This window comes from Fukomys damarensis, unplaced genomic scaffold, assembly GCF_012274545.1.
Source record: "Fukomys damarensis isolate Sample0158 unplaced genomic scaffold, DMR_v1.0_HiC HiC_scaffold_35, whole genome shotgun sequence".
Taxonomy (NCBI): domain Eukaryota; kingdom Metazoa; phylum Chordata; class Mammalia; order Rodentia; family Bathyergidae; genus Fukomys; species Fukomys damarensis.
In genome coordinates this window covers 18313476-18336943 of record NW_022900947.1, presented here as the reverse complement: position 1 = coordinate 18336943, position 23468 = coordinate 18313476, and the positions used below count along the sequence as shown (strand labels likewise).

Sequence of the window (23468 nt, the reverse complement as noted above, 5' to 3'; positions counted from 1 at the left end):
TATTATAAAAATTAATATAGTAATTCTCAAAATACTGAGAAAAACTATTATCAAAGTCATACTCATATTACAACAACTTTTCTTTGAGAATACATCTTTGAAAGGCACATTTTAACTACAAGTATTTACCTAAGGATAATGGTTTGAGTTTTGAACTTGCAGTCAATTTTCCATTGTCTCCAAGTGGAACTAACAGGAAGGTGGGAGGAGGGAGGAGGACACAGGTTTCCAGCAATGCCCTGAGGGCAGCCATGTGGCATCCATCCCAGTTATGTGTGTGGCAGAGCGACTGCAGATCTGTCCTATATTGGGGTTAGTCCCCCAGATGTTCATTTTACACAAAAATGACTCATTAAAAAAAAGGCACGATAGTACACTTGTGAGACAAAAGGCCAAACCCAGCAACTGCCTGCCCAGTTTAGACTGAGGGCTGATGTACTAGTTTTGAGACTGAAGAAATAAAAGGTTTCCCAGGGGGATTCAACATGGCTGAATGGAGGAGGAGTCATGTTGAACCTATTCAGAGAGAAATCAATTAAAAAAAAGGTTTTCTTCTCCAGAATCTCATCTTCATATTTGGTTCATTTCAACCTAATAACTCATGAATTCACAGCGCTACAAATTCCAAGAATGTGAAACATACTGACATTCAAAATCAAGTACAAAATTAAATTTCAAAATCAAATAGAAATGCTTTTATGGTTATCCGTCATGTTTCCCTTTAAATCGGGCTGATAATCTAAAACCGACTAATAATTTCAAGTACTACTCTTATTTTTAAACACTTAAAACCAAGACCCCCAAAATGAAATCTAATATATACTTTGAGGTATGACTTACTTTTCAGTGAAGTTTATACTAACTGAAGTACTAAATTGAACAAGATCAGTACTCCAAAGTACTAACTGCTCAATTATTGGATCCTGTACACGAACAAAAAGGAATATTTGAGGCTTTTTTTGAATTTGAAAATATTGAAGGTCTGCCTCAATTTTATATTATTTCCCTCATGCAAATGAGTGTTTCCATTTTTTTAAAAAACTGTCTTTAGATTTTTTTTTTTTTTACTTACTGAAACAAATAAAAAATATACTCTAAAAGAGAAAAAGAAGTGGCCATCTGTTACTTAACCAAAATATAATTTTCAGGTCCCCAATAATGACCACTGTAGGGGCTCTTATTCCAGTTCTAAATTAGCAGCTTTTGAAATTAAGGCAGCCTTGCTTTATTCTTTCCTCTTGTTCTACTGACTCTTCTGTTGTAGGAGAGAGTAATTTCAGACATTGTCATTCTCAAAGGCCTTTTGTAATGAAAAAAAGAGTCAAAGTGAACATTCTCCTCAATGTTAAAAAAAAAAAACTGCTACTGTTTTCAAACTCAACAAATATCTTATTTCTTTACTTGGAATTCTAGAGTAATTACAGACAGCTGTAGCATGGTACACTATGAGGTCAGCTTTTAAATCAACAACAACAAACTATACAGTTCTCTATAAAAATACAATATAGGAGAGTCATCATTTCTTCCCTGAAATGGAATTTAATATTTGGATAAGAAGCTGTAAACTTTTGATTACATTCAAAAGAAAAAATTTTTTTAAAAGACTTGAACAACTTCAGGTTCTGACAGCTGCGGCAGATGTAAAATGTTGTCATGTCTCAACAACAGAGCGATGCCCAACAGCTGTTTCTGTTACATCTACTACCAGGAGGAGAAAAAGGGTTTCCTGCAATGGAAGGTCTGGGTGAACGTGCTGGTCAGGTGGACGACGCGACCCTGGCCACGCCCTGGACTGCGCTCTACGTTCACGCATGGCATCTGCACCAGCTGCACCGGGCTCTTGCCATCTCGCAGCGCCTGGGTGAGGTTTAAGATCTGTAGGAGGAAGAGAGCTCCATTACTTTAAAGATAAAAAGCTTCACTTCACTAACATTATTTTAACCATTTATTCACTGTAATTCATCTACTAACATGAAACAGACTTCAGTGAGAAACTGCTATAAATAAGTATGATATGGATGTAGATATGCTTATATACACAAACGCATGAAATTAAATAACTTTTAACGATTGTTACTTCAAAATATTCTAGAATGTCCCCGCACCCAGAAGCAATGGAATCAGAGACTAAATAAAGTGAAACATTCAGCACATTCCATTTGACAGAGACAGAAATACTGCTTTAAAAACTGCCTTATCCACTTGAAGCAGGAGACCAGGGCATGGCCAGCCTGCTGGGCAACTGGGTGCAACCTGTTAACCACAGACATCCAGGGCTCATGCTCGCTCTGTACCTGGGACCAATCAGAGAATGCTATCTTCAGTTCTTCTTCTGGTGTGAAATCAAGCAGGTTTTTCATAGGACAGCCTAGCTCTGATGTAAGAATTGGGATACAAAAGATTGTCGCCATTAACCTTGTGGCGGTTGTAAGCTTTCGGTGACCCTCTTCAGAGCCTACGTCTTTGCCTACTGTTACTAGGCCCACACTCATTCTGCAGACCATACTTCTTTTCCCACCTTTAATACCGTGAATAAATGTAAAACCTCACTACCTTTTGCACGTTGCCTGGCCAATTCTTTGTTTAGGGTAAGAGCCTGGAAAGGACCCCTGGGAAGAACACAGCACCCCAGACCTGGCAACACATTCAACAAGTGAATTTCCTGCACACCTACTACATGCTGAGCTTTGTTCTAAGTGCTGGGGATGTGACCGTTATGCACGCAAACAAAACTCCTGCCTCTTTTAGCAGAGAAGTCAGTAAACACCAGTGAATGATATCGTACATGGGAAGGTGAAAGTGCTATGGAAACCAGAGAGTAGCTTAGAGAATTTGGGAGGTATCCATTTCAAATAAAATTGAATTGAGCAGTTTACTTTTAAATAAAAGAAAAATAAAATCAGAAAAAGTAAAATATAAATTTGCAGGTTAAAAGACATTCTTATAATTTCTACTTTTGAGCATATAGTTATGAAACAATACACAGCTCACAGCCTATTTTACTCTTTGTTCAGATCAAAGTTTGATATTTTTGTCCTTGCATATTGGGAAAAAGTACTATGTACTATATACAGATATCTCCTTCAGCTACTGAAAAATATCTATCATACACATGCTATGTATCTTACTGCTAATAAAGACAAATTAATAGCATAGTGATAAGCATGAAAGTTTCAAAATAAAGTCATACTAATATATAAACCCTGTAATACTTTAACTAGATGGTTTAGATTTTAGAAGATCTGGAGTATTTAACATATCAGGGAAATAAATCTTTAGTAGTAGCAAGAGTTACAAATTATGTTTTAGGGCACCTTTTACAGTCTCTTAAAATATCCTAGGTTGGCTATATTTGGGGAAAAAAAAAAGAACTTAGGAAATTTAAGTATTAAGCACTATTTGTACCATGAAAGTAAAATGTAGTCCAGCATGGCTAAAGAGTTAATGTTCTGGTTAGTTTCCTATTTGGATTTTAAAAATCCTGATCTAAAAATATTAGTCTAAATATATCATTTTCAATAACACCTAGTATTTTTCTGACTAAAAACAATACATGATAGTCACGGAGAATTTGGAGGACAGAAACATGTAAGAAATGAAAGTCATTGTACAAGATTATCAATTTTCAAATAGTTATATAATCACAAAACTTAATCCTAAGCTACCCTATTACTATCTCTTTGGGAGTTCAGAAGGAACATTAACTGAGCACTTCATGTTAAGGAGGATGGGGGACTGAATAGGAGTGCAAGCCACGTGAGCCCTGAAAGAACATTCTGGAAACAAATGGCCACAGGAACAAGTGACCGCAAAGCAATGTGTCATACGCCATCACTGGAGGGGAACTGTGCCCAGACTTTAAAATCCCATCCTGCTGGGGATTTAGCTCAGTGGTGCCATGCTTGCCTCACAAGCTCAAGGTCCTGAGTTCAATCCCTGATACAGAGACACCCCCACCAAGTCTCATCTCTTCCCCCATATACCGCCTACTTTCTTCACTCTCTCACATGTTTAAACCAGAGGTAATTTTAAAAATGGACTGAGCAGACACTGCAAGCAGGAAGGGACAATGCCATATGCAATAGTCTGATGAGGTGTCTTGGGTGTAACCATAGCAGATGCATCAACATGTAGACTTCTTTGCACAGACAGCTTTCCTTTAGATTAGCTGTACTGTATACGTAACACTATATAGTGTATATCCTAATATATGGCCAATTTTATGGCATTTTTTCTATAGAAGTTTACTCAATTTGCTGATTTTAAAACTACTTTTCTGAGTAAAATGCAACACTAGTATGTTCCTTGGGAGAGCTGTGAAACCAGAACTCCTGGGAGGCAGGAGGTGGGAGCGGACTGAGCTGGAGCTTGGAGGGAAAGTGTTCTCTGGATGAAGAGGGAAGGGCACCTGAGAAGCAGAGCAGCACGTCAGGCTCCACTGGGAAGTGGGGAGCAGAGGTCTAGGGGAAGCAGCAGGGTGGAGACGACAACCAGGGACTCGGGCTGAAGTCACATGTGAGGGGCCTGGCCCTGAGCCTGTGCACCAGGGCAAGACAGGATGCAGTCAGACGTGCTTAGAGTGGGGTCATGAGGTAAGGGTGCCGCCCAGAATATGTCATTCAATCCAGAGAGGAGATGGCAGGGGTCCCAGACAGACACAAAGCCCTGATGTTATAGATTTGCCAACTTTCACTTCACAGGGGTAACATGTCACTCAACGCCTTTGGAGCCAAGGTTCTTCCTCATAAAATGCAGATAATTACATTGTGAGGGTGAACGATAACAAACATAAAAATATCAAGTTCACTGTGTTTTCATAAAAATTTTATTTCTACCATTTTTTTCAGATCATGTGGAAAATCCTTTGTTTTTCCATTAAGTAAATATAATCCAAGGGCTAATGTTCCAAACAGGCACAAGTAGAACATACAATGAGTTTTACTGAACTTGATAATGACCTACTAATACTGAAAAATTTAAAATGTGCTTTAACTTTCAAAAATATAACCAGTCCTAAATTCTGAGAAATACGTTTGTACTCGTCCACTATGCACCTTTAGGTAAGAATTAGGGCAAGTTACTGATTATGTGTGCAAAACTGGAGCCTTGCTGCAAACTAAGGCTTGGCCATAGATAGCACAAATCAGTATGTTAATATACAAAACTGGAGGGGAGAAGGAGTCAGAAGATACTTGTAAGTTACAGAAATAATGTAAGTAGTGTGACCTACAGAAATGGCTGAAATAATGATTCTTTTGTTTGGAATGTATAGACAATGTTATTTTTAAGTTGTTATTAAGTTGTGACAATTTGTTTTTACATTTATTTGCTTTTTATGATATTGGGGATTGAACCCAGGCCTATGTACATTCTAAGCAGGTACTCTACCATTGAGCTACAGTCCCAACCCAATTCCTTTTAGAATGGAGAATACTACTTGATTTAAAACAAAAAGCAAAAAAACAAAAAACCACCACCAACAACAAAAGAGTTAAAACCAGAGAGCTACATAAGCATGTACACGGTCAGGGTAAATTATTCTTTTTGGCTACCAGAAAGTTCAAACTCAAATTACATTAAAAAAAAAACAAACAAAATATATAACCAAGATACCATTACTTTATTTCCTTTTCTCCCCAGATTTTGACACTGTCAATTTACATGAAATTTTAAAACCCCTAAATTCTCTGAGAATAACCCAAGATATGAACAAATGAACCGAAGACAGCAGAGCCCCGTGGGTGTGCTTTTGTGACTGGCTGCAGAGCTATAGGTCCCCTGGCCACCTTGGGCCACCATTTCTTCATTTCAATTTAAGTTCCACATGTGCTAACTTTAACCCACAAGTGAATCTTACACAATTATTCACAGCATTTATTTATTTGAGATAACATCCTGTGATTAAGACAGGTGTGTATGTATATAAAGGGTCGGTTCTATCTGCAGTCTCAAACATGCGCTTGGGTCTGGGAACAGGTCCCAGAGGACAAAGGAAGCCACTACTTACCTTTAGGGACAAGAATCAGAAATGAGGCGTGTTGATACATCAGGTTGACTTGGGATATAAACGTCTTTGCCCGAGACTATAGCTCAGACACATCCTGGGGTGGTAACACTGTCAGCACTGATCACGGGACCCCTCTGCACTGGGCCCCCTGCCCCAATCTCTCTACTGAGAGAATCTGCATCCGCTCTCTGGCCTTGCCTCCCCCAGCCATTCTTAACCTCTTTGGATTAGGGATTTCTTTGCTGAGACGCAAATCCTACTTCCCCAACAACCAAAATGTACACACAGAACTTTATACACAACCATAGGGAGTGTATAGAGGAAACCAAGGACAAGGTCTTCCTTAATGCTTCTGTTTTAGTCCTGCTGTATGAAATCCACATTCTGGTTCTTATGGCCCTGTAGACTGTGTCTCTATTCTACTAGTTCTGCTAGTAAACAGTTGATGAATTAATGAATCCCTGATTTCATTCTATTTACTTGTTAAAGTTATATACTACAATAATCAGGGCAAAGGCTAGATTCATCTTTGCTGCAAGTATTGCAGCAAGCAGCTACTTAAATGAAATGTATGCTTTAGGAAGGGAATCTTAATTTGGAAATCAGGAAAAGCCAATGTTTACAAGTGTGATTTGTTTTCCTTTCAAGTCTTGCTTTTGAAATGGAGTGGAAGATACAGAGGTTGTAGATGAGCCAGCTCAGCTTCAGGTCCACAGCACTAGACCTAACACCATGTCTCCCATTAGAGGAGAGGAGGGAGGGGTCAGAGGGCCAAGTTAAAATTATAGTTCCCTCACGCCTAATTAGTGCTCAGTCCTGGTGACACAGTTATGTATGGACTGCTCTAGTAAAGCCAAACACATTCTGAAAGGAGAAGGATCTGCTGGCAACAGGACTCGGTACTGAACCGTCACAGTGAGTAGGTTTGAAGAAATAAAAGGCAGTAACACTCAGGACAACAGCTACCAAAACGGGACTGAACAATACTTGTGGGGATGGGCAACACACAGTAACACCCGAGGTCAGAAGCACTCTGTGAGGAGGCTGGGCACAGCTCCAGTGGTCCAGCGCTGGCCTAGCACGTGCATCAAACAGCTCACAACATAACTAAGGAGAGATATGCTATCAGGTAACTTCATTTCTGAGCCATTCTGGCTCAGCAGAATGCAGACTCTGCTTCAGCACAGTGTTGTTGTTTTTTTTAATCATCAAAAAAGCTACCTACCTGGCCTCTCATGACAGACATCTGACTCTCAAAAGTGGCTTTGTCAAAGCTTTTGTCAGTCTACACAGAAAAGAAACAAAACAAAATATTACCTGTAATGCCCAAACTCAAAATTCGTGAAACAAATACAAAATATGAAAACAAATGAACTCTTCCTTGCAATAAATAAGGCCATTAGAAAACTCTCCTAATTGATAAAATAACCAGAAAACAGTATTTTTACTGGATGTGTTTTTGTATTCCAGTCACGAACAACGAGTTCAGCATTTCTCTGTTTTGCTGGTACGAGCTACATTCCAGCCCTTCTTTTATTTTTATTTCTTAAAATTTTGAGGAAGGGTCTCGCTCAAGTCATGTGGGCTGGGTTCTGACTTAGGATCCTCCTGCCTCTGCCTTCTGGAATGCTGGGGTTACAGGAACATACTATCATGCCCCACTAGTTTAGGCTTTTAAAAAGAAATAACAGTAGATCACCAAACACACACTGTAGACTAAATACAAATAATATTGATGTAAGAGAGACATATTCTTGCATTCTTAATGTGAACTTGAACTTTTTCAGCATTAGTTTTATCAACAGTAAAACGGAAATGGTAAAAACCATGCCGTAGGGTTGCTATAAGATTGCAGTTACAAGATAAAACACAGTCACAGTGCTGGTTACAGATCGAATGTCTGAGCTTCTAGGAAACTTTCTGAGAGGTCTCCTCTCAGCTCATCTGTGAGCTGAGGTCATGAAGATGGGAGCGCTCATCTGGTAAGAGGCCCCAGAACTGCTTTCCAGTCCCTGAGATGATACAATGGAGAAGAAGTCAACAGTCTGTAGACCTTAGCCAGGCCCTGACCATGCTGATCTTTGACTCTCAGTCTTCAACAGGAAGACAAAGCCCAACCTACATACAGCACCACTGGTTTAACTTTTTGTTTTGTTTTTTGAGATACAGTCTTGCTCTATTGTCCAGGCTGGCTTTGAACTCACAATGTAATCCAGGCTGGCCTCAAACTCAAAATCCTCCCGCCTCAACTTTCCAAGGGCTGGGATTACAGACACGGAGCACCACGTCCAGCTTCTCATTTAAAGGTTAATTTGAGGGCTGGAGATGTAACTCAGTGGTACAGTACCTGGCTAGCACACACAAGGCCTTGAGTTTGAACACCAGCATGGTACAGATAAAAATGACATATGAAAAATAAAAATAAAATTTAATATGGAAAAACAAAACAATGTGCAACTTTCCCCAAACCGAAACACTCCACCATTATACATTTATTTACCTTAAAAAGTTCATAAAGATCTTCACACAAATCTTGCACAAAGTTCATGTCAGAAATACATGGTAGAATCAAGTTTCTTATTTCTTCAGAAAAAGGAACTTTTGCTTGAGGAAGCCAAGCCCAGTGAAATGGATCTAATAGAAAAAAAAAAAAATTCTTTCAATCAGTAACAGATTTGTTCAGACTCCCATTAATTCTGGGTTCTTTGCCTGTAATTCCCAGGTTGTCCCAAGAAAAGGTCAGGAGAGAGAAGTTTCTAGAACACAATTACTTTTGCAATCCAAATGTAGATTGCAAATTTGAATAGCTGACTCAGATACAATTAACAGTAATCTCCTGTTTGAGTTTTAGTAGTAGAGAATCAGAATTTGATAACAAATTTAGTTCAAATAGCCACATCTCAAAAATATCTACTCTACCTGGCTCCAGAGTTTAGAAATTAATAGGTAGCCCAAATTCATTCACAGCCCCAGACTGAATACCATAGCCCCAGACAGGGGAGGCCTCCTAGTCCTCTACAGCGACAAATTTTCCACGATGGAGGCACTTTCCGTAGATGTTCTAAAATTTTAAATCATTAGAAAGTAAATAAGTGCCTTTAAGAAATAAAGAAAAGTCTCTGACTCTAGGTCACAAAGTTGTGAGGGTTGGGATCAAACCTGTGATCTTTCTGCCTCAGCTTCCCAGAGTGCTGGGATTTTAGGTATGTGCCACCACACCTGGCTAAAAGAAGGATTTTAAAAGAAGTATAATCTTAGACACAGAGACCATTTTAAAATTGTATAAACTTTAAACTGTGAAAAAATATAAAATAGTACAGTGAACTCACATTTCAAATAATCTAATTAAATTAGTAACAAATTTTTGCAAAATGTTGCTTCATCTACATCCCCTGGTTCCCACGTCAACAACTATTTCAAGGTAAATTCTAGATATCACATCACTTCACCCTATGCACAGACAGGATTTTTTTAAATTAGAGAATTCTAAACAAAACATTATACTTATAAATCTTAAATGGAAGATATCATGGACAATTTAAGCAAAACAAAAATGTCTAAAACTGGCTCAATATGTAGAAAACTGATTCCTAACCATACAAGAAACCAGTAAAACAATTAAAGAACTACAGTACTTATTAAAAGGGGTGGAGGCCTGAGCTGTCCTGTAAGTGAATACCAGCCCAAACATTCAAGTACAGCTCTTCAGGAAGCTGCCAACCCCATTCTCCAGAAATAACATAAGCCTACAAATCAAAACCAAAACACATCATCCCAAAATAAGCAAAAATACACAGCAAGACACACACACTGTCTTCGAATTCCTAGTGCCCCAAATGAGCCCTAATGAACAGTTGCACTTCACCCAGTTTCCCCCCGTTATTTGGCGATCTGTTAATTTTGTTTCCTATTTTGGAAAAGAAGCAATTATATAGGAAAAATCGCCATACTCACATGCTCTCCATTCATCAGGATGTTTAAAAGGAAATGCTAGACCATTATCAATTGCAGCAATTTTAATAAGCAATTCTTTATCATCAATCCAGTTTGATTCCTAAAGAGGAGAAAAATGATCTGTTGATAAAATAACCTATATAAATGTCTTCAAAGGATACATTACATACAATCATTATTGAAGCTTAACGAGATAGTTTCTCTCAAAAGCTCCTAAAAATTATGTTGCCGGAAAGAATACAAATTTACCCAGAAGAGGAACAGACTATATTAAAAACCAGTATGAATTTCATAGTCACTATTTTAAAAAATCTGATGTATGTTTTTCAGTGATGGTTTCATTTTTTTTTTGCCCCATTTAAAGAAGAGAATTTGAAAATGTTAAAGCTTTAAAAAATAATAATTCACTGTTAGATGCATTCCTTCAATGTTTGATATTTGCAAAATATTATTGAGTTTTTAAGATAAACAACTTAAAATTACCCTTAATAGGCCTAGTCTTTCTTGGAGTCCTATAGAAATAATTAGGTCAAATATAAAGTGCTTCTAAATAAAATTCCCCCGAAGACTCTAGGTGAGTTTAATGAAGTCGGAGAAAGAATGTCAAGATATTCTTGATTATAGAATGTAGGCCAGTCCCAAACTTCTGCATTCTTCTGGAGCAGAAATGAAGAGCTCAGGAGGAAGACAAAGATATTTCTTATGTAAAGACTAAGTGGCTCAGCTCAAACAACTAGAAGAGAAAAAAGCAACGTCTAAGACATGAAGACTGGTGATATATGCCGCGTTTCTCTGTTTCATTTAGTTTATACCAAATATCTGACTTTAATGAAAATGCACAAAATAGAGCAAAAGAATGAAGTTTTCAGCAGTATCTATTTGCGGAAGATATACCAATGAAACAATTTAAAAGCTATTACAAACACGGATATTTGTGTATTTAAACCTGGTTCTTCTATAACTGCCATTTATTTTTAGCCCAATCATTCTTTTCTATGTACAACTGTATTGAGGTATACGCTACACGTGAACTTTATAACTTGGACAAACATGAACTCTTCACCCAAAAGTTTCCTTGTGTCCCTGTCCTCCATCGCTAGGAGCCACTGGTCTGGTCACTAGGGTGTAATTTGCATTTTCTAGATTTTTACACAAATGGACCATACAGTAGTTCCCCTTTCTGTGCTTTATTTTTTTTTTTTTTGCTCAGCATAGTTTTAAGACTCATTAAAATTACGTGTAGTTTGTTCTTTTTTAATTGCTTAAGTATTGTGAATACCTATTTTTTAATTTCCGAAACACTTAAAAGTGCAAATGCTTTAAAGAGATCAACAGCTTTAAGTAATAACCTGAGAACACAAAATGAGAAGTACCAGAGAAATTAATCTCTAAAATTTTTTTCAAATGTAGATAGAGATTATTTTAAGCTTTCAACACTACTCTAAAAATATGTCTTATGCAAATATCTAAAATTTGAATTTGGGCCAGATGTGGTGACACACGCCTGTAATCCCAGCACTGGGGAAGCTGAGGCAGGAGGATTGCTGCAAGTTTGAGGCCAGCCTGGGCTACATAACAAGTTCAAGGCCAGCCTGAACTACATAATGAGACCCTGTCTCAAAACAATATAAAACAAAATAAAAATCTGAACTTGGGTATTCAAAGCTATAAATCTAAAATCTTTAATTTTGATAGTGTTAATGATCTAGTCAGTCTATTGCTACGTTAAAACCAGTGTATAAATTGTAAAAGTGAATTTTTAAGTTCCATGGATATGTTTCACAGGTTAAACTCACACGTCCCATTTTATCAGGTAATATTGGATTACCTAAAACTGAATCATGAAATTGAGAGGAAAATTAATTAGTAAAATATAAAAATGTCACCAAAAATACCAGAAGCCTCAGGTAACAGCAAAAGCAAAATAAGCTGTATGATTCTACAAATTTTCCAAGCTCTAAAATGTACTGGGCTGGGCTGCCTATTCTAATACCATACAAAACATAAAGCTTCCCAGGGATGATAAAAAATAGATTAAAGAAATGCAATGAGCTGGGCTTGTGGTGCACTCCATAATCCTAGCTCTCAGAAGGCTGAAGCAGGATTGGCCAGTTTAAGGTCAGCCTGAGCTACTCAATCAGTTCAAGGCCAGCCTGACCTACAAAGCAAGACTGTGTCTCAAAAGACAAAACAAAACGAGGAGGAGGAGGAGGAAGGGGAAGAAATTCAATGAAACAAGGGATGGAAAGAGAAAGGATAAGAAAAACACACGGTATAGAAAACTAGATATCCATTCTAAACAAAGGAAGGAGGAAATAGTGAAGAGTATATTCAAGAAATCTCTTCATAAACTGAATAGATGCATATTTTTACTTGTTTATTTTAAATTTTCTTACCTCATGATCAATTTCCTTCTCACATTTCTTTTCATATCTGACTAACCAGTTATCGTTTCCTCTGTCTTCCAAAAGAAAGAAACAAACAAAAGATCTGTTAGTTCATTTTTTTAGGAACATTATAGCTTAAGATCAAGGGGAGAAATCTAATCACTTTCTAATTTTTTGAGACTTCTATTGTTTTTCGGTAGTATGTTTACCATATTAAAGGTTCCTAATTAACACAAAAAACTAAAAACCCCCAAAATGCTAACAGTTACTATATTTAACATATATGAACACAATGTGTACATTTATTATATTTGAATGCTATTGTTTTGTCTGTGCCAGATACTGTTGTAAGTGCTTTACAATATTAATTCATTTAAACCGTGTACCATCCCGTGAGGTAGATATAACTGTTAGGTCACGGGTATTAAGATCAAGTGTAACTTCTCTTCACCAGAAGGAAAAGCAGCTACCCTTACTGCTAGGTAAATTTCCAAGAAGGCATTGCAGTACTCTAGACTATATAGTAATTTAAATATCAATCCGAGAACACATTAATTAAGAAGGCCAATCTAGAAAATTACATGACGCCTTCTCAGAAAATATAAATGATAAAACCTTTAAACCAGTGGTTCTCACACTTCAGAATCACCAGGGCCCCACCTGCAAGGTTTCTGCATCAGTGAGTGTAGGGTTCATCTGAGAAGATGCCTGGATGCAAACCCATTGCTTTGAGTTGTCAACAATGTCACTGCTCCCTTACAATGCAGAACGAATGAAAAGTTCAATGTACTTCTAAACTATACTAACAGTCACATATGTCAAAATAAGCATCTAGAATAATTTACACAATCGAGTTTTAATTTTTCATATTATGCAGATAATATTTCTAGTATCTGGCTTTGTCCTGCTCCTAGGAACAGAAAATTCGCTCCTAGGGGACAGGAACTGATCTCCAAGGCCCAAGAAAGAGTCTGCTATGAGTCAGAAGCCCCAAGGGCAAGATTAACTCTGCCCAAGAGTCAAGTCTGCAGCTGTTTTCTAAAACAGGTGGAGGAAGTGGCCTTAAGACTTCTGCATGAAAATTTTATGGCTTTGATTTAGATAGCAAGGATCTAGTTTGAAAGCCAAGATTGGAATGAACAAGTAGAGAATTTCAATACCTGTATTTCTGATGATGTAATCCAATATAACTAATCTTTCAAATTGTGACTGAAACTGTTTTCTAATATTCTCAGGCAAAGGATCAGCTTCAAATTTCCTAAGCCAATATTCAGCCTCCTTGTAACCTTCAACAAATAATTGAAAGGAACCAATCTACAATTTTAAGAACTACAGTTAGAAAAGAAAGTACAAGAACAAAGGGATTAATATTTAAATCTCACAGCAGTACTGTCACAAATTGTTATATAAACACAATAATAAAAACAGAAGTCAACACTAATTTAGATAAGCCACATTTATCAAGGAGACTGTTTTGACACACTTAATTTTAAATAATCACATGAAGAATACATAGCAAATGAAAAATGCTCAACCCTAGACTTTCAAGGAACATAGCAGCTACTTTAGGATAATTAAAAATAGAAGAAACGTGTCCTCAAGGTGACATTCTTAACAAGCATGCTGTTTTCTAAAAATATTCATTAAAATGAATTTAATTATGCAGACCAAATTGTATACCTATCCTGGTTATTTCACAATAGCATAATCTTATCTTACTGAAGAAACATTTTGGGATTCTTTTTACAACATCAAATACAGAAAAGAATTTAACATAAAAATAGAATGGATTCTTTGGCCATACAGATCAAAGACCTTCTAAAACATTTTAATGAAGTAATCAATTAATTATAACCTCTACAGTATCTTTAAGGAAAGTCCTTTCTTTAAGAAAAAAGTCCTTTCTTTGAAAACATGTTCATTTTCAAAGACATTTTTGTTGCTAAAATTTCAAGTTAATATTGAACAATGTGTTAAAGATGGAAATCTAAGTTTCAACAGCAGAGGACAGACAACCTATGCTGCCTCACAAACGCAAACAAAAATCACACAAAGAAAATCCATTTCTTCTAACATTTTATATTCTTCTTGGCACAAAATTTTTAACAATTTCCTAAAGGTTTTCTTTAAAGCACTTATAATTAATTAGTTTAGCCTCCTCTAGTCAACACGGATTTCAGCACATCCAAGGAAAGAATAGCTCTTGTAAAAATTTCCCAAACTTCCTGCTTAGTTGGACTTCAATTTTTAAAAAAGCTGGGTTAACCATTAATTTCTACTTAAATTATTTTATCTAGATACATGTATAACAAAAAAAAACAACAAAATCATAGGTCAGATATATTTTTAAAAAATAAATCCTAAGCCAGGGATTTAGCTCAGCGGTTCGGTGGCCTGCCTAGTAAAAATAAATCCTAGAGCCTTTTCAAGAATGCCTTTCCCATTAGCCTCTCCATGGCTTGCTTAGTTTGCTTTAACCAACCCTCAGATTTATTTAAAAGTGGTAAGAAGCCTGGGCAACTTAGTGAGACCCTGTCTCAGAAAGAAAATGGGTTGGGAAGGCAGCTCAGTAGTATAGCACCTGCCTAGCATGCTTGAGGCCCTGGGTTCAATTCCCAGTACCACCAAATAAATAAGTGAGTAAATAAATTTAAAAATTTGATATATAGTGGGTAACAAACACAGCCACTACCATTTGTTAAACCTTTGCTATGTGCCAAGTACTCAATGTGAATTTCTTAAGCTTTTACAAGCTAAGAAGTAGTCTGTGTCACTCCCTTATTACAGAAACCAGGGTCTGGACAGTAAGAACCTTGCCCAAGGTCTCAAGCCAACCAGAGGAGAGGCTGGTACTGACACCTACCTGGGTTCACCATTATATTTCAAAGGCCTCGCTGTAATGTCTTCTTTTGGAAACCTTCCCAGCTCTTCCAAACTCAGGTAGCTAACCTTTTTTTGTTCTGTTTTGTTTGTTTTATGGTACTAGGGATTAAAACCAGAGCTTTCCAAGTTAGGCAAGTGCTCTACCAATAAACTATAATCCCAGGCCTAGGCATCCTTCATGCCTCCCAGAGCTCCCTGCTTGCCATCCTATCGGCAGCTTTAAGACTGCACTGATGTTGCTTGGTTATTGTAAGCTTTGTTTCCTTTCACTATCATATCCACAGCTCACAGCATAATGCCATGTTTATGGAGCTCAGGCGCTACATGCCCAGCTGCATCTTAAACAAAGCTTAGCAGGCAACTTACCTTGGGAGGGAGTCCTATCCGATGAAACTTTCTACCTACTTTTGGCACTTTCTCTAAGGCATACTTTTTGCCTTTTGCTTTTGCACGGTCAATTGCATTGTAGTTAAATGTTTCACTGACGAGCCAAACCACCTAGAAACACAGTTTTAAAAAACGGTTAGAATTTGCATTATAGAATTTCTCTTCACATATACTAGCAAGTTCATTCTAATGCTGTAAATGAGCAGAGTTTAACCCTGCAATAATCCCAGACAATCTAAAATACAAAGGCCAGAGGATTCTAGGAAGCTCTGCTAAAGGGCACAGATTTCTTTTTGAGAGAGGTCTAAAAAACTTTTGAGGAGAAAAAGGTCTTAGAAGTAGAATTAGGGAGGAATGTTTTGAAGAAAGGTTTAAAAAAGGATGCGTTCAAGTATAAGTATAAAATGCTCAAAAAGAAAACCATAGTAGACTCGTGAGCACATTAGTGCTCTCTCTGCCTTCACTGGGACAGGCAGACCCCTATTAATTTTCTGCTTTCTAAATGTTAGTACTGCTTCCTCCATTAGCATCGTCTGAGCCCTCAGGATTAAGAGTTCTGAGGCAGGCACTGGAACCACTGAGCTCCTTTGAATACTTTTGGATCTGCACTAAATTCAATTTACTACTTGCTTATGATTCTTAGGTTACCAAAAAGAGACCCAACTTTAGGCTCCATCATGAGGAGATATAGTGCTCAATGACAAGCGGGCTGTGTATTAGAAGCACTACTTGATGAAGACAAATTCTCCTTTACCTTTGTTTTTGGTACAATGCCCAGATGAAGCTTTTCATCTACCAGGTAGGCACCAGCTTCGGAAAGGAATCCCTGGTTAGGAAGCAGGCAACCTCTACCAAAGCAGCAAGGACAGCAGACCTTATGGACGTATTTGGTCCATTTTGGATTCAGCTGACCATAAGGCTCTTCTGATTTGGGCTTAAACACACCAATAATTTTCTGTAGGGGAAAAACAGAAATCTTGTTAGACTATATATATAATTAGACAGTATGTATCTTATTAGACTATATATACCCTATTAGACTAAATACATCAAAGTATATGTAAATATATATAATTAGTAGTAATCCACAAAATATACTGATAAATTACTATTGTGCCCCCCACATTTAGGCATAATCCTTAAATATTAAAAGATTTGGTTCCAATCATATTTTTACATTTATTCATTAAACAAGCTAAAATCAATAATCTTTTGGATCAGTTGTTATAGATGGCACACATGAATCCACTCATTTAAATAGGCTCTTTTGTTGTGAGGAAAAGAAAAGCTTACCAGTGAGCAGGGACTAAAGTCAGGGAGATTCTAACAGCTTGCAGGGAAAGAAAACTATTATGTATACAGATTTGGGGGAAGAGGCTACAATCATAAGGAACGTTTGTGACTTGTCTGCTCAGGTATGTGGACAGTCACTGGACTTCTTGACACCAGGGGGTTTTATAAATAGTTTTGAGTCCATTTGCCTTGTTTGCTGAGAAGCTGCTATTGTTTGCTAAAAGCAGCCTATTTGCTTTGTCCCGTTTGTCTAGGCCAGGCCTGACACCAGTGGTTTGCAAACTGTGCTGTGACAAGCTTTGCGTTAGAAGAAGGTAAAGACAAAACTTCATGCCATCTAACCCATCAGCCTATTAACTCTGATTTTACCTGTTTTATTATTACTGAACTTTTGAGTTAAAACGTTCCACTAATTTTTAAATGTTTGAAAACCACCAAAGTAGGTTACAAAGTATTATTATCCAGTATTTATTAAACATCAAGATTATAGTTTATTGTGTACTTTCGCTGCTATGGTGTAATTACAAACAGGCAAGGACTTCATCAGGCTGCATTTCCTGTACCTAGAACAGTACCTGATGTGCAGTAGGCATCAGTATTTGTTACATAAACTAATAAATCCCATGGTAAAAAGTTCTTTAAAACACAAGGTGATAATATATGATATACTGAACATCTGTATGGTCAGATTCTCCTACACTAAAACTTTTCCAGTTATGTTTTTCATGGCCAATTTTAAATAAACTCTCTATTAAATAGAAATTCACTAATGGATATCTAAAGGCCCCTATAATCTTTAGTAATGATCTGATACAATTTATTCATGTTAAACTTTTTTTGAGGCAGGGTCTCACTATGTAGCTCAGGCTGGCCTCAAACTCACAGTGATCTTCCTGCCTCAGCCTTCTGAGTGCTAGGATTACAGGCGTGTATCACCTTGCCTGGCTTATTCGGGTTACATTTAGAGGCTGAATTATCCTTAGACAAGAAATAAAACCCACATAATTTAAAATACATAATTTTTTGGAATGCAACAAAATCTGAATAATAAAAAAATCAGTAAAAACTAATAATAAGAAATCAAACTTAGGGTCAAGACATAGCTCAATGATAAAGCATTTGCCTAGCATGCACAAGGCAAAAACAAACACAAAAGGAAAGAAAAGGTGGAGAGATTGATGTGATCTACAAATACACTTATTTTTAAGAGACAAGATCTTGCTAAATTGCCTAAGCTGCGGGCTACAGACTCCTGGGCCCAAGTGACTCTCCTGCCTCAGCCTCTGAAGGCACCCTTGCAGGCAGATATCTATTAATACATTTACATATATTTTTAAAACTAGGCTTTAAAATCACTTTTAAAATATAACTTCAATCTTTGCAAGAAAAAATTGAGTAAAGTTATATACTTTTTTCCCTTTCAAAAGAGAAACTGCTTATTTACCAACATTCAGAATGCTTTTAGAAAAGATAACATATTTTTGAAAGATTCTAGACTAAGTGAAGAAAGTGCCATATCAATGTCTCTTTTCTAAGCTAGAATCACACCTTAGTACATTTCACTTTGTTGCAATCCAATCCCTTTGAACTTTAGGTTTCCCAGAGTCCTTTCATTGATATGATGTCAGAAAAACTATTCCTAGGGCAAAATGTACCTTGGGGGGAGGTTTAAATATTTAGAAATGACATCAAACAGGTTTTGAAAGTTTAAATTTCCACTGTGCTTGGCTAATACAGTTCCAAGCTTCTATAAAGTAAGGACTTATGAATATATGCTTAACAAATCTACAGGTGAACGTGGACATTTAGTAAATGCTCAAAACCAAATATAAAATATCAAAACAGCAAGCTATAACTTAAAACGATTATTTCTATTTCTATATAAAGAATGCTTTAGTGAAAAAGTGGCCCTAATTTTGGAAAAGAAGGAGCAATCAGATTTGAAAGAAAAACATCTTCAGAACCACAATGAATTCACGTTTAAATCTGTGTTTTCCAAAATTTCAGCAGTGTGTAGTAGGTCTGTGAACTTCTCACCCTCTTAGGATCCTTCACAAAGTAACTTCCACTTGACCCTTGAGAGATTCTCTCTGGAAAAACTCCAAGTTCTATTGCTTGCTCTGCTCTTGATATAATTTCAGCAAACTCTGGATCGTCCAAGAATGCATTCAACCCTGCCATACAAGAAGTTACTGCATTAGGAGAAAGAGCAGCTCCAAGAACGCTCACCATACGTATGGCTTAGATCAATGGCTTTAGAATAATAAGGTGCAGAAAAATGCAATCAAGTGTTACATGTTCTTCTTTCTGGATTTTCTGACCCCAAACCCACTTCTCTTTAAGTTCCAATAATGACACGAGGGGAAAAGTTCACTATTTGTTGAAAAATACCACATCAACACCTCTCCTTTCACCTCCTTTGCAATGAGTCTCTCTTTCATCCTACCTCAGCTAGTTCTAGTCTTCTCTCCAATTCTGTCTTTATCACTAACTGCCACCTCCCCATACTTTCAATATCAAGCACCTCCAATCTTCCTAGTTCACCCTGAGTCCAAAACTTCTTCCATCCCGCAAGAGCTACAAAGCACCAGTCTACCACACAGTCCTTCTTCACCTCCTTCAGGTTCTCACTTCCCTCCTTGGCCAGACCAAATTACGGCCCCGCCCTCCCTTCCCTTCCTCACGGTCACCTGGGAGACTCCCAGTACTGGTCGGGCCCACTGTCCGCTGACTCTATGCCTGCTCAGGGACCACTGGACTCACACGCATGCGCCCACTCCCCAGTCTCCATCTCCTCTCTCATCCACCATCTCAGTAGATGGTCTAGCGCCCTATTTCACTAAGAGAAACAATTTTACAAAGTGATCACCAGCCCCCAGTGTGCTATCTACTGACCCTTTATTTAACTGTGGGTTTCCTAGATCCAGCCTGTGCTCCTCTCCTCTATGAAAACTGATGACTTTACATCTCAAGCCTGAACTTCTGCCATGAAATTTGCTACAGTATTCAGTCTCTACTTGGATTTTCTTTTTTTTTTTTTTTTTTTTTTTTTTTTTTGGTACCTGGGATTGAACTCAGGACCTTACACTTGTGAGGCAGGCAGCAGAACCACTGAGCTAAATCCCCAGCCCCTGTACTTGGATGTTAATACACTGACCAATTTTACTACCTCAAGCTCAGTCTTCTTTACCCATCCTCCTGAAGATTTCATCTCCATTCTTCCCTGTTCCAGCTGCTGGCAACTCGAAACCTTTCAGTTTAAGCCCCAAATCCTTAGATTCATCAATGATCTCACACTTAAAGCCCTTTGCACCTACGACAGTTAAACTGGACTATAAACTTCATTGGCATGTGAGCTGCCTAGGGGATTAGGAAAGCCCATGTTCGGGTGTATCTGAGGGGGTCATGGAGGCGTGACACTGGGTACTGTGCATACCTGGTCCCTGGCCCCTTCCTCTCTGGCCCTGTTCCCTGCTCTACTTCCTGGCTGCCATGGATTGAGTGGCTTTTCTCTACCAGGCCTTTCTACCTTAGAGCCAGCTGACCATGGATGGAACTCTCTGAAACCACGAGCCAAATAAACCTACTCACATTTTAATTTGGAATTTATTCCAAAGCTATATAGGTGTTATTGTGAAAATCCGTAACTTTCCTTAACTCAGAAATAAAGCTGTTACTAACTTTTAAAAGATTGTGCTTAGAAAAATACTAGTAAAAGGGCAATTAGGCATATTTAACCTATTCTAAAGAATAAATAATCCAAATACTTTAGGCATGTCTTAAATTGATACGCCCATTCCAAATGATTATCTAGCTCTTGAAAAATCTTTAAAAACAAAGAGAGAAATTATCTTTTTTTGTTAACTTGGAAGAAGGATCAGTATTTAGTGGGTACACACACACACACACACACACACACATATTTTAATAAATGTAAATTCTAATCTCATTCAAGCTCTCTAAGCACTCTTAAAAACAAAAAAACAAAAAAACACTTTCTTCCATGGGGGTACTGGGATTGAACCCCAGGGTCTTGCTCTGAGCTCTACCCCCAGCCCTTTTTAAGTTTCAGACAGAGTCTCACTAAGTTTCCCATGCTGGCCTCAAACGGGATCTTCCCCGCAGTGGGATTACAGGCATGCACCACCATATCTGTTACACTCCTCACTCTTCAGATGTTCAGCTCACCACTGAACCTCATGGTTACCATCAATACACCAAATCTACTTCCCACGGCTAATTCTTCTTCACACTTACAACACTAACAAAATGCTCTTTAGTCCCAGTGAGGCAGAGATCTTTGCTTTCTGATGTATCCCATGCACCTGGTACAATAAATTTATTTCAAAGTTTAATGAACTATCCCCTGGGCCACACTTAAGGGCTACTGCTGGTCTTTACAAAGCAGAAACTGAAAATGGATTAAAAGAACTCATTATATAGCCTTTTACATTTAGTTGAACAGAAGTATTCAGGGTGATTATATCAAATTTTCACTTTAAGTGAGAAGTCAGAATGAACTTTTTCTCCTTTGAGGGTTAGAAGTACTTCTTATTCATCTTTACATCTTACTCACAAACCAGAATATTTGCTAGAAAAAAGCAAGTGCTTACAAGTTCGGTGAACTGAGCCCTGCCTCCGGGATCACAATGCTATTCATCCTTCAGGTCACAAGTTGGATGCCACTTCCTCTGCCAAAGTCGCCCTGGCTCCCATATCCAGGGCACAGTTCCAGGCCTCCAGGGAACCCTCAGCCTCCCTCATCAGAGGACATACAGGCTCTGTTAGGACTGTTTAACTGACCATTTCCTTCATTAAGCTAGAATGCTACGTGGGGAAGGGGCAGCAACCACAGGCCTCCATCTGATAGAGGCTACTACTGTTTCCTCAAGGCCTTGGTTTACACTGGCACCCGGTAGGCACTCAAATGTTTGATGAATGCTGAATCTCTGTAATAAATAGGAAACAAAGGACAACTATATTTGAAGCAGTGGATGAGGAACAACCTCCAACACTTGGCGACTCACTTTCCAAAGCTGGGTTACAGGGGCTCAAGACACATATACACCTACTCTTGTAAGCATTCCTTTAAATAAAATCAGGAGGGCCTTGAACCTCCACTGAGGAATACTGCTAACACCAGCTATCAGACTTGCTTCTAAAATGGGATTCTGGGAAGTTATAAGAAGCAGTTCTATGGAGTCAATCCCTTTTATTATTATTCTTTTATTGAGAGATATGGTTCAGCATTGAGTCTCTTCTCCAAGAGAGTATGTGATAGGCTATCCTTTATCATTTTTTGAGTCAAAGAATCAGTTTAACTTTATGAATATAATTGGGTTCTCTCATGTTAACTATTCAATAATCTTAAAAGTCAAACTTGTAGGCTGCCTGTATCAAGTAATGGATGTGTATTTTGTATATTCTTATTCTAGTCTCCACCTCACTTGCTTCACTACTCTTCTTTCCAATTCTCATCTTCCTCATTTTTAAATAATTTTATTTTGTTCACACATTTATAAGCCATTATGAATCATTAAATACACATTTTCTTCTATTTTGGCTGCTTTTGTAAATTCAAATGTTGCTCTCTGTTTGGCTCTACAACAGAAGACACATGTTCAAATTTCAGTCACATTACCTCTCACTGCTTTGGGAATAAAAAATAGTACTCACATCATAAAGTTAGTTATGAACTAATATACAGGAAGCACATTGAACTATGTCTACCACATACCAACTGCTATACAGTTTATTACCCACTATCACCTTTATTACTCTCCAATGATGAAAATAACTAACAAGGAATGCCAGAACTCCTACTTTGACTCTGATCTAACAACTTGCACTACAGTTTATGTTATTTCTAGACTATGTCAAATGCCTTGTTAAAATAACAGGCATACAACATTCTTCTATGTGCTAAGTACATAATGCCTCTGTCTATATAAATACAATAGTTAAGCATCATAAATGACGTTAATACTAACCTAAGGCAAGAATGTCTTGGAAATAAAATAATTTTTTTTTTTTGGTACCGGGGATTGAACTTGGGTCCTTGTGCTTGCAAGGCAGGCCACCGAACCGCTGAGCTAAATCCCTGGCCTGAAATAAAATAATTTGATGGTAAAGAACAAAGGAAGTAAAATGACTCATTTAGAAAAACTAAATTTAAATATCTAGTTAAATCAATCAAAGACTTTTCAGAGATGTCTTCTAAAGACTTTTGAGCAGTTTATATAGTTCAAAGCTCTTTTAAAATTTCATTAAAATAAAACCATAATATTCAGATGTAACAAACACAGGGATCTACAGCAAAGTGAAAATAATGCAGGACATAAAAGAAAAAAGAACTAGCTTCAGTCTTGGCTTTACCACTTCCTGGACATTTGACTTTGGGCAAACCACTTACCTCTGACACTTTAGGAACTGCCAGTCATTATAGTTATATTAATTTTCAAGTCTCACAACAAGGAAGGGATGTCAATGACAACTAACTTGCTGTGATGTTGTGAGAATTAATTAAAAATTCATTGTTAAAAGATTTTATCAAACTT

At 37.5% G+C, this 23468-nt stretch overlaps 1 protein-coding gene across 1 annotated transcript; it reads right to left on the bottom strand.

Moving 5' to 3' along the window:
* Positions 1–1084: 1084 nt before the first annotated feature.
* On the bottom strand, positions 1085–22935 carry Pi4k2b (phosphatidylinositol 4-kinase type 2 beta; the record flags this gene model as incomplete). The annotated part of the gene is made up of 10 exons (XM_033758864.1): positions 1085–1875; positions 7233–7292; positions 8508–8641; positions 9962–10061; positions 12358–12422; positions 13509–13662; positions 15598–15729; positions 16373–16573; positions 18949–19085; positions 22902–22935. Coding segments are annotated over 10 exons (1191 nt in total), but the record flags the coding sequence as incomplete, so codon positions are not given.
* Positions 22936–23468: the final 533 nt, after the last annotated feature.